This window comes from Semicossyphus pulcher, unplaced genomic scaffold (assembly GCF_022749685.1).
Source record: "Semicossyphus pulcher isolate SPU_LCO1_2020_fin unplaced genomic scaffold, fSemPul1.0.p SCAF_15, whole genome shotgun sequence".
Lineage (NCBI taxonomy): Eukaryota > Metazoa > Chordata > Actinopteri > Labriformes > Labridae > Semicossyphus > Semicossyphus pulcher.
In genome coordinates, this window is record NW_027211659.1 from 13,930,818 (window position 1) to 13,943,258 (window position 12,441).

General features: G+C 38.7%; 2 protein-coding genes across 2 annotated transcripts; both read left to right on the top strand.

Moving 5' to 3' along the window:
• Window positions 1-47: 47 nt before the first annotated feature.
• On the top strand, window positions 48-8,358 carry fap (fibroblast activation protein, alpha). Its single transcript, XM_069663054.1, has 26 exons — window positions 48-295; window positions 500-581; window positions 940-1,029; window positions 1,119-1,213; window positions 1,303-1,377; window positions 1,487-1,539; window positions 1,669-1,741; window positions 1,928-2,048; window positions 2,128-2,282; window positions 2,379-2,476; window positions 2,587-2,716; window positions 2,794-2,832; window positions 2,916-3,014; window positions 3,114-3,184; window positions 3,285-3,338; window positions 3,455-3,579; window positions 3,719-3,769; window positions 4,222-4,320; window positions 4,473-4,542; window positions 5,204-5,398; window positions 5,499-5,553; window positions 5,651-5,750; window positions 7,303-7,361; window positions 7,460-7,532; window positions 7,707-7,780; window positions 7,974-8,358. Exons 1-26 carry the CDS (start codon window positions 293-295, stop codon window positions 8,073-8,075), a joined length of 2,241 nt encoding a protein of 746 aa, XP_069519155.1. The 5' UTR covers window positions 48-292; the 3' UTR covers window positions 8,076-8,358.
• A 608-nt stretch (window positions 8,359-8,966) lies between these two features.
• Window positions 8,967-10,128, top strand: gcgb (glucagon b). The gene is made up of 3 exons (XM_069663576.1): window positions 8,967-9,061; window positions 9,536-9,691; window positions 10,008-10,128. Exons 1-3 carry the CDS (start codon window positions 8,967-8,969, stop codon window positions 10,126-10,128), a joined length of 372 nt encoding a protein of 123 aa, XP_069519677.1.
• The last annotated feature ends 2,313 nt before the right edge of the window (window positions 10,129-12,441 follow it).

The window sequence follows — 12,441 nt, forward strand, 5'->3', positions numbered from 1 at the left end:
CTTGGAAAAGTTGTGCAAGCTGCTGACTTCAGGGAGGCATCTCTGTCTGGTCTGGTCTGTCGGACTTCTTTTCAGGAATGCAGCGGGAAGTGTGAGACGCTAAAGTGGGAAGGAGCTCAGTTTTCTTGTGTTACCATTTTTAGTTTACAGCCATTGTTACGAGTTTTTGTTGTGAGAGTATGTTAACCAAGCTGCGTCTCCAAGAAGTCACTTTAAACTCAACTCCATCGACTTAACGAGGATTTTAGAGACCGAAAAGAAGCTTGACGGCGACTTCTTCCTCCTCTGCGCCATGGTCAGTAATCGATTTACCATCAGCTTCAGCAGTGGAAAAAAATATGAGTTAATACAGAAATACTCACTGTGGATAAAATGGAGAGCTCCCTGTTGGGTTAAATGATCATGAATGACTACTAAACGAGTACCTGAACGCAGCATCATCTTGTGTTGTGTGTTTTCAGATGATTTATCCCCCTGCATCTTTTGTCACCTTTCACAGGGCTGCAGCAAGGTGCTGTGGGGGGTGGTAGGGGCGGCTGTCGTCATCACGCTAATTACAATCACAGCAGTTTATTTAAGCAGTAAGTTAAAGCTCAGGCCTGTTTTTGCATGCCTTTCTGTGCGTGTGTATCTGTGCCAGGTGTGAAAATAGTCTAAAACAGCTCGTGCAACATTAAGGATGAAAATCACGTGCTATATAAATACAATTCAACAGACTTCATATATGTTTTTGCAAGTAGCTTACATGTTTTTGTCACCTGTCCTGTTTTATGTGTGTTTTTTAGTCATCTGTTAGACTTGTTACCGTGGCAAAGTTTGACAACTTGATTTAAAAGTTGCTCTGTGTGCATGCAGTGTCACAGCATGCAGCTGAAATAGCGCCACCCTGTGTACATTTTACATTTGCTCAAAATAAACGTAACATGTGCCTAATTTCAGAATCTGAAGGTGCCAAAAGGCCGTTCACCTTTGATGATTACTTCAATGACACCATTAGGTGGAGATCCTACAATTTGTACTGGATATCAGGTACACCTCTGTTATGCAGACTTGATAATAAGAGTGTAAAGAGTGTAGAAAATCTCTCACGTGTCATTTGTTATGTGTTATATCTGCAGACAAGGAGTATCTGCATAAAGCACGAGATGGGAATGTCTTCCTCCACAACGCTGAAACAAGAGCGGAGTCACTCTATTTGAGCAATTCCAGCTTTGTAATATATTTTGATAGATGAACATTCAGTTTTAAATGTTGAATATCATTTTTTTTGTCACCAAAATTTCCATAATCCTTTTCTCAAAGGCTCAAGTGGACGCCACAGATTACCTGTTGTCAGGTGATTATAAATACATCGCTTTCGAAAGCAATTACACTGAGGTGAGAAAGTGTTCCCAAGATGGGTCCGTATGACAAGATTTGACTGTGTTTGTCGCTCAAGGTTGATCTTAAACAATCTGATATTAAGAGTGTGTTTACAATCAAACAGAATTGGAGACATTCGTTCACTGCCTCGTACTCCATCTACGACAGAGAGAGTTCGTAAGTTGTCATGTTTTATTTTGAAAGGAAGTTTTTACACTGATAGTCTATTAAATTCTTACATGGATAAACCTGAATAGTTCTTAATTTACTTGGCATCAGCCTAATTAATTTCATGTTTCTTTCCAGAACATTCGTTAAGTCTGAAAGGCTTCCAACTGTTGTGCAGTACTTCACGTGGGCCCCAACAGGAAACAAATATGTAGGTTTAATCCATCAGATCTCATACGCCTGTCTTCACACTCCAGTATTGGAGTCATTTGAACATTAATGACTTTGACGTATGCTGCCTCGGTACCTGAAGGCAACATGGGAGTCATTACAGTTTGCAGTACATTTTATTTGTCATTAAATTTACCAAAAACTATAATTACTTTTTGTTTTGCAGGCCTACGTCGTGGATTACAACATTTTCTTAAAATCTGATGTCACCGCTGCAGCTGTACAAGTGACCCACAATGGGAAAAAGAATGAGATCCTTAACGGTATCCCTGACTGGGTATATGAAGGTAAGTAGTGTTTACTTTTTCAAAAATGTGTCTCTGTGTAAGGATGATGGTTACAGATTTTGTTCTCCAACCTTTTCAGAGGAAGTGTTTGCATCAAACGGGGCAATATGGTGGTCGACGACTGGCAAACTCTTGACATATGCAGAATTTAATGACACAGACGTTCACAAAGTGGAGTACTCCTTGTATGGATCTGAGCAGTATCCGGAAACAGTGGCTGTCCCATACCCAAAGGTGGGATTGTCTTGTAGAAAGTAAATGCAGTATTCTGCAATTATAACCAAAATGTATAATAATCAAGAATGTTACGTTTCATTATATTTTGTCTAGGCTGGATCGAGCCTCACCAAGGTGAAACTGTTTGTTGTTGATACCACAAATCCATCCGAACGCAAACAGGTGCTCCCCCCTGCTTCTGTCGCTTCTGGGTGTGTATAATCTTTAGTTTACATCATCCCTTAACTCATGAGGCAAATACAACATGCTCCTGTTCTGTCTGATGTGAAAATCTTGTCACCTTCTGTCGCCTTTTGCTCAGTGATCACATTTTGTGCTCGGTGACCTGGCTTACAGACGAACGCTTCGCTGTGCAGTGGCTCACAAGACAACAGAATTTTGTGGTTGTACAGATCTACGACTTTGACGGAAGCGCCTTTAGAGAAAATCAGGTAGCTGTCCGGTCAGGAGATCATGTGTGGTTTTAAAATAGATTATTTGCCGCAATAAATGTTTCAACTCTTTACAGAATTTTGAGCAAAGAAGCAAGACGGGCTGGGTGGGCCATGTAAGTAACCCAAGAGTAACCACTATCTATTGTTTATCTTCAAGTAATTTAGTATAAGACGATAAAATATCTTCTTTTTTCAGTATGTGCCCTTACCTTTATTCTTCGCTGAAGATAAGCTCAGTTTCTACAAAGTGATGAGTGACACAAAGGGCTACAAACACATCCATTATGTCAAAGATGTAAGTATTTTTTCTGTTATTATGTCATGGTATTGAGACTGCTCAGTAGCTGTCATCATGTCTTTGGCGTTGAGTGTTCACTAAGGGCATCTTGTTAAGGGCCAAGCAACACCTATTACCTCAGGGAAGTGGGAAGTCATCTTCATATCCAAATTAACAAAAGATGCCATGTGAGTGATGACGCACATTTCTGGGACAACAAAATAAACCTTAAAGATTATTTTGAAGTATAAACATGTTAATCTTATTCGTTAAAATTCTTTCCCACAGATATTTTGTGAGTAACGAGGACCAAGGAATACCCGGAAAGAGGAATCTTTACAAGTAAGGACTCGTGTTTTATGGTTTTGCTTTCACATTCCTCATATTGTTTTTTCCTTTGTGCATTTGCATGACTTGAATGAATGAGTGACGCAGGTTGCTACTTGTCTGTTCGTCAGGGTCATGATTGGAAGCAGCCCCTCGGCCCCTCAGTGCCTCACCTGCGGCCTGTATAAGGACAGGTGTCAATACAACACTGCTTACTTCAGCTTTGACGCCTCTTACTACCGAATGGACTGCTATGGTCAGTTAAACATCCACATTTCCTCTTAAGCAATGAGTCATGCACGGTGATGTGTTGGGTAACATCTGTGAACAAAAGTCACTACTAAGGTCAAATGTATGATCAACTTTTTATGCATTTTCTATTTTTGTCTTACCAGGACCTGGGTTTCCCCTCTACACACTCATGGACAACAGGGGCAAGGGTGCAGGTTCGTACACTAATGAAATGTACACTTGAAATGTTTAGTGCAATTTGCATCATTTTACAAAGTCATTTTGTGATGTTATTTTGGGTGTCATACATGCAATTTCTTCTTCTCTTTGGAATTATTCTGTACAGATTTTTATAGACTTGAACATAAGCAGGCTGAAGGGAAAAAAAGGCCTGGTTCATGGGGGTGCCAAGCGGGCCCGAGGCTGTTAGCTCTGTTGTATTTGCTACAGGCTAACACTGCTTGTGACAGAGCTGTCATAGGGGGGGGCAAGGCCCTCTGCGAACTTGACGTGCAAGGCCCTGCTCATTGACATGCATGCGCATAAATCATGTTCACACGCACATAGATATTCCAACTTCTAATGGCTAGCAATAATAATGTCAAAGGATTAAGTTCTTGTTTTAATTGAAAAGTATAAATATTTTTGATATTTGTGTATGTTTCAGAGATCTCGGTTCTTGAGGACAACAAGAAACTGGAAAATATTCTGTCAGAATTCCAAATGCCAACAATGAAGTATGGCACATTAAGGATCGCAGGATTTGGTGAGACAATACACCACTTTTTATGGATTAATTTTACAGTATCTCCATCATCATCTTAAAACAGAAACTGTTATAAAATTATTTTGGACTGAAATCTTCATGTTTGAAATATCATGTCTCTCTTTTCATTCCATAACCTTTTTTGCACACAGATCTTTGGTATCAAATGATGTTACCACCAAATTTCAAGAAGTCTAAAAAGTACCCTCTTCTTATTGATGTGTGAGTAAACAACACTCCTCAGCACTGAGTCCCAGTATGATAGACCATATTTACACGGTGGCCATGTTCCTATGACATCACGCTCAGGGTGGGAAGCTGTGATAATGTTTGACTGTTTTGTTCCCGTTTGCAAGTTGTATAAACGTCGAGAATTTTACGAATCATAATTTCACAGCTTCTCGATTGATCAGTAGCTCCAAAGACAACAGGTAGTGAAATCTAGACGATGATTTGGCTGTATTTCAAGATAAAACATGTCTGATAAGTCATTAGCTACCGTAACACAACAGCTAACGTTAGCATTTAACTACTTCTTAGCTTACAATACTGCATGATAGAGTTACACTATACAAAACGAAAGGCATAAATTTGTAGCTAACGATAATGTTAGCTAGCTATTATGTTAGCTATCAGTACTGATGTAAGCTAAGAATTTAAGGTTACCTGTTGTGACATAGCCTTAAGTAGCTAATAAGCTAAAAAAAAATGTTGTTTTACCATGAACTATGACCTGAATTTTACAGTCTATTGTTAATTTTGTTACTAAGCAATAGAGAAGCGGAGTGTGGCATCAGAGGAACATGTGCCGCCATGTGAATAGGTTCTATTCAACGAACTCATGCTAACATTCAATGATGAATGCCGTTGCTGACTTGTGCAGGTATGGCGGCCCCTGCAGCCAGCGGGTGGACTATCGTTTCAAGCTGAACTGGGGAACGTATCTCTCCAGTTCACATGGGATCATCTTCGCCAGCTTTGATGGAAGGGGAAGCGGCTACCAAGGGGATGAAATATTACACTCAATCTACAAGCGCCTCGGGACGTTTGAAGTTGAAGATCAGATAACTGCTGTGAGGTAAAGTGTGTCTGCTCTTTCAAACACCTCTGTGACAAATCTTCATATACAGTCTGTTTTCATTGTTTTCATCAGATAATAAATGACTTCTCTGTTGTAGGAAATTCATCGACATGGGATTTATCGACAAAGACAGAATAGCTATATGGGGCTGGGTAAGTTACTCAGCCTTGTTGCTCTCTCTGTGTCATACACCTATCTTTTATGTAATGTTTTTTACACTCTCTTAATGTAACCATTGATGATTTTCAGTCATATGGTGGTTACGTGACCTCGATGGCCCTGGGTGCTGGAACTGGACTCTTCAAGTGTGGAATAGCAGTTGCCCCAGTAGCCAAGTGGGAATATTATGGTTGGTACACATATATACTTAAGCATATACAACTCTAAACCACCTCTTCCTTTTCAAGCTTTGCACTCCTAAAATATTCTCAGTCTCCGCAACTACATTACCCACATTCCAATCGTAAAACCCTTCGACTATAGTCTTCACTTCCTCTTCAGTGCTGGTCATTGTTTAAAACTGGGCTAGCAACTTGAAACAAATGAATGCAGGTGGAGTTAAGGGTGACATATATGACGCCATAAAAAGCGAAATAGTCGTCAGAATAATATCCGATGGGTCATTGCAATTCAGACAACCTTTCTTTTTCACAAGGACTGTTTTCCTGCATGATAAAACCTGCTCAAATTCAACTGGTCAATAGAACTCTTTTCCAGCAACCACATATTCTACAGACTCCACAAGTAGCAAATAAACAGTTGCAGAGGTTTGTTAAGATCACTTATTTCTAATAAAAAATGAACAATCTTTTCCAAAGACTTCACCTCATACCGTCTCAAGTTAAGACATTTTTTTTTAAATAGTTAAAAATTAAAGTTAAAAGTTAAAAATACACATCATGTATTTAGACATATACAAATTAACTCCTTTAATAATATTTGGATTAAAAAAATAAATGAATAAAAAATTGTTAAATTAAATAATAGTAATTACATTTATAATAATGGTAATAATACTACTAATAAAAATACTACTTATAATACTACTACTAATAACAATGATACTACTAAAACTGCTACTAATAATAATAATGCTAAAACAATTATTATAATAATAATACTACTACAACTATGACTTCTTCTTCTAATGATAACTTGTATTTATATTAGTATTATCATTACAAATAATAAATTACAACATAAATTAAAAATATGAAAACAAATAAGTATTACATAAAATAAATACAATTATACAACAGTTAGCTCCAACCAAGTAATGTGATTGGATAAGAGGCATTTCATGAGTGGGGATATAAAGCACAACATCACTGGGACTTTTCACTCTGTGTATCACTCCGTCTCCGCCACGTGTTCTGAACGATTCATGATTAAAAAAACAGCTGATCTGTTGTAACCTGAGTGCAGGAGAATGTTTAGGTTGCTTGGCAACAAAAGTTTCAGTTAACTTGTGGAACTAGTTTGGTTGGTGGAGCAAAAAATATTCAAATATACAAATATTGTATAACTGTGTTATAAATCACAGCCGTGTTGATATTCAGTACATCACAACGTCGACTGTGATATTCCTTAAATAATGAACGCTGATATTTAATGCACATCAACTCTGAACACTTCAGTTGCATTCAATGTTAGGACAAATATTTTGAAGAAATAGCAGCATCAAATTTCCCTCGACCCCTCCTTTTTTTTTACCTTTATTACGTAAGCTTTAGCACTTACCAAAACCTGTAAACAGACTCATGCGCAAACTTGTGTCCCACATAAGGCTACTGATCTCTATAAGAATATTGCCAACTCTTTGAGCATCTGCTGCGGTGCATGTCCGTGTCTGCATGCTCTGTCCTGTGAAATTATGATATAAATTGTGTTTTACTTTGCAGATGCAGTGTACACTGAACGCTACATGGGCAAGCCAGAGGACAATTCAGACTCTTACAAAGTAAATATCATATAAGCCCGCTCAAAACTACTTACACAGTTAAGGTTTGAGATGTACAGTATGTTTATTAAAGGTGAAAAATCTCTTTTAATAATCAGAATTCCTCAGTGACGGCCAGAGCAAAGAACTTCAAAACAGTCCAGTATCTACTGGTTCACGGCACAGCGGACGGTACGTTCAGTCACATCCTCTTCCTTTCAGTTTTTGAGCATGTGGTAGCTCTATTTCTCAACAGTGTGCCAGGAAACACAGCAAAGCCTCGCACGAATGCACTCCATTTGCCTTAATGGAAACTTGAGCTTTAATGTTCAGTCACGTATTGAGAGCACTGTCTTTCCTGTGCAGACAACGTCCATTTCCAGCAGGCGGCACAGATCTCCAAAGCTCTGGTGAACGTGCAAGTGGACTTTGAGGCGATGGTAAATATTGGCTGAGGGAAGTGGGGCTAATATTGGCTTTGAATGTGTCGATTGAATGAACGTTTTAAATGGAAAAAAACTGACATGAATTATAAAGCACATATTTATGATTTAAAATATTGAGTATTGATAATATTACACGAGATTCAGCATGAGAGTCTTTCCACTAACCTTGTTTCACTTCTCATTTCAGTGGTACACTGACAAGGACCATTCACTCAGTGGATCAGCCAGCCATCACACTTACAACCTCATGAGCCACTTCCTGCAGAAATGCCTTGTTAATCCCAAATAGATGTGAAAACTGTGACCGCATTTTTATTGAACATTACCACAGCTTTTGGAGTCAGGTTCAACTCTGTACATTGTTTTTTTTTATGTGCAATGGATGTTTGAATGCTCGTACAAATGAGCACTTGTATTTTATGTGCAATTATGGAATATGTGATATTTAAGAAAATACTACAAGATTCTGCATGCATTTAGGTTTTTTTATACGTACTGTATGATGACATTCAAAAGCTGCATTGCAATGCACTGAAGTGTTGGAATATGTGTTGCAGTCATGTCCTAAAGAAAGTGGAATAAACATTCTTTTGAGATAAATATTATTTATTGTATTGGTTTATTGCAATGTTTCCATATTTCCTTTTTAAAAAGTGTTATAGCTCATTTAACGTGCAAGTAATGTGTAAAGAATACTATTTAAAATTACATAGATAGATCTGCTCTCTGTCTGTTAATGATTAAAACAAAAAACATTCCCAAACACTTTTCATGACACTCAGCTCACGTAGTCATGTTTGATTGTAGCAGCTTTTATCGCCCGTTTTGCTGTTAAACAAAGTCAAATACATTCAGCGGACTGAGACGGAAGCTGACTAATGGCTTGAGAGTAACAGAGGATACGCTGAGGTCTCAGTGACGGGGGGGAGTCACCTGGGAGATTGCTCCTCAGATCCACTATATAAGAGTGAGATGGTAAGGAGGGGAACATGAAACTGCTTTAGAAGCCAAGAGAGAAGAAGGGCATCAATCAAATTTACAATCCCTCTCTTAGAAGCTCAACAGGTGAGACTTTTTACACCTTCCTACTCTCCTTTAAAATGTCTACATCTTCTGCTGTACTGAAATATTCTCACTGTCATTTTTTCTGCCTCTTTGCTCATCTCTCAGAGGCTCAACGATGACAAGCGCTCACTCTCTGGCTGGACTCCTGCTCCTCATCATCGTCCAAAGCAGCTGGCAGGCGCCTGCTCAGGACACAGACCGGAACTCACTGTAAGTTTAACTCTCAGCTTTTTCTCATTCACTCAAAGCTCAGATCTTTTATAAGAAGTGTAGGCAGGTCTCACTCGGAGAGTTTTTTCTGGCACCAGCCTGAGCCACAGAAAAAGAGGGAATGTATGTTTAATTTCTTCAGGGATGGAAAAGGCGCGGTTACTTTAAATATATTGATTGTTGGATCAGATTTGCAACTAACTTATTTGATATTTAATTAAAACATTTTTATTCTACTGCTTTCAGACAGCAATGCCATTGACAGCTCAGAGGAGCAGCTGTTGACATTAAAGTACAGAGTACTAATGTTCTATCATTTTAAATGATTATACATCTTGATTTGTTTTATGTAAGGATGTGAATTTTGCTTCGATTTTTTAAGGCAGATATTCATTTACAGACACGTGTCAGGAAGGGGACCATTTGTGATGAGATGATGTAACTTTATGTAACTTAAATATCTTACATCTTTAGGCTATTGACTGAAAACTCCTTGCTGAACGAACCCATTGAGCTCCCAAACATGAAGAGACATTCAGAGGGAACTTTTTCCAACGACTACAGTAAATACCTGGAGACGAGAAGAGCACAAGACTTTGTCCAGTGGCTCAAGAACTCAAAAAGGAACGGGTGAGTTTGCCTGTTTTCATGCTGTGAATTATATTAAAGATAAGGAAGTCTGTAAAGTACTGCTGTTGGACATTTAAGACTCCTAAACAGGGGAACTGTTATAGCTTAGTTGGTAGAGCAGGTGCCTCATGTACAGAGGCTGCAGTTCTCGTCTCACTGATGGCAGCAACACTTCCTGTCTCTCTTCAGCTGTCCTATCTAATAAAGGTGAAAAGAAAAGTCAGTCATCAAATAAAATCAGATGTACCTAGCTTTTTGCAGCACAATTACATCCAGTTATTGTGACTTATTTATCTTAATGTGTTTCTTTCTACAGGAGTCTATTTAGACGCCACGCAGACGGCACCTACACCAGCGACGTGAGCTCCTACCTGCAGGACCAGGCAGCAAAGGAGTTCGTGACCTGGCTGAAGACTGGCCGAGGCAGAAGAGACTGAACTCACCCAGAGCTCCTTAAATAATTCAACAATTCACTCCGACTCTGTGCTGTTATGTTTCACAATCTGTACTAGCCCCCTTTTCTTGGTCATGCTATTAAATTTCGCTCATGAGAAGCTCTGTCGGCCTTCAGTGGTTGAAGGAAATGTTAAAGTGCAAAAAGTTACACGATGTCTTATTTTCATCACATCCTGTTTCATTTTTTTCATATTTTGGCATTCTTTTTCAGCCTTGTCGCATAAATTTGTAAGAATTTTTGTTATAGTTGCATTATTGATCTGAATTGCAACATGGATAATTAAGTGTGGAGGCAAGAAAACTGCTGAATTTTCTTATAATTCACATAAAAGTTAGTTTTCAATAAAGAAATGTGTACAATCTGAGTTCCCTCTCACTCTTGACAAGGCTCTACATTCATATATAATACTTTAAATTAAAGTCCATTAAGAATGCAAGAATTTTTATCAAGACTACATTTTTTTGTATAACAGAGTGGTAGATATATAGTAGAATATAAAAGCTGTTGGGCTTCTTCATCCAGGATTATTGTTAACATCAGTGTTAAATCTTGGCCGTGAACACTGTGCACCACTGGTTTTTCTGCCACACTCTCTTCTGTTTATGCAGGCAGAACAAAAATCAATAAACACTTCTCTCTCCAGGGAGAAACGTGCGCTGGGATTTCTACCAGGTAACAGGATGATGTGTGTCACCTGTCAGCTGTTCACTGGACAGGGATTTCCTGGTGATGCTAAGGGACGGCCACGCTAAATGAAAGAAAAGGAAAGCATGTCAATCAACTCGGACTCGTTGGGAACAATGACTGGGTCGACACTCTTGAGTTCCTGCTGGCGCTGAGACAAAACAGTAATTCACATGAGCCAGCAGCCTGACATGCTTTGGGATGTTTCGACTCTCTAAGCTGTCATCTGCAACACGTCAAACCATCTGTTGATTACAGAAACCTCTGCCCACTTTAGACGAAATCTACAAGGGTTATAAGTTAGACTTTAGCAGTATGTTTCTAACATGTTTACAATTTGTCAATTGACAGATAATCTTATATGTTGTTAGAGCCCAAACAGTCCTCTTTAAATCAGACAGATTAACCGCTGTGCTAAACGTTACAAACTTGGAGATGAAATGTATTGCTTGTAAAGAAGAGCTGTATGGCACTGGATTGGACATTCTGAAGACAAAATGCATTGATCAGGAGCTTTTTAAAGTTCAAGTATGTATAAGCTTCAATAAAATGCAATGAGTATAATTGTAATGATTGTGTGTAAGGTTAAATAAAGAGTGTAAATATTTCAAGTGGTGGGTGAAGAAAGCAAGCCTGTCGCTTAATTAAGTGGAGGAGTTGAGAGAGTATCTCAAGTGTATTAAGTGAAATAAACTCAAGTGACTTTGTCGAAGGTCCCATCATTGATTAATTATTTACAGGTGCTACCAGGAAACATAAACAACAACACTTTGCCAAAGAAACTATTAGCAGAAGAAACCGAGAATTAATCAACCCATAACAGCATAAATCTTCGTATCTGTTCCTGACCTTCCTCTCTAGCCTCTCACAGACTGAAAATTGAATGACATTCCTCTCCATATGCTAACATTGGCACAAACCATCCTCAACACAGAGTTTGGCATCCCAATTATTTAGAAATAAGGTTATTAGAATTAATAACTGCTAAAGGAACACACACAGACAGCCATTAATTAAAAGAAGTCAAACTCCTCACGGAATTTGAATGTATCCCACCATACGTTGTTTTTGCCATTTTGATCGCACAGCGGTATATTAAAAAGTAAATACTTAATTGATATCAGCATCTCCCCCCATCAGACGTGGTAGCGCCCTCGACCGTTGGCATGACGTCATCGAACGCTTAATACGCGGGAAAATGCGGGGCGACACCCCTACAACAGGTTTCCTTGGCAGGTAAGACTCTTTGTAGACAATGGAATTTACTTAACTCTCAGTATATGTAAACTCTGAAATGAAAGTAGAAATGAATGTATTTGAAATAACAACCCTGTTTGGCTGTCAATACTGCGCCAACCTGCTTTTAGACGGTGAAGAAGTGGGTCTGGAGGTGGGTTGATACTGTAAGTTGTCAGCTTCTGCTGTGTGCTGTGTGCTTTGGGCTAATGTTAGCTATAGCTGGCAGCTAGCTAGCATGAGTTGTGTATTGCTGTTTATAGAGTATTTTGTAAATCCACAGATGCTTTTTGTGGTGACTTTGATTTGAATTGTCGTTGTTTGGGATTGTTTTTGTACACATTTTCTATGCAATTGTTTTTCTTTTTTGGTT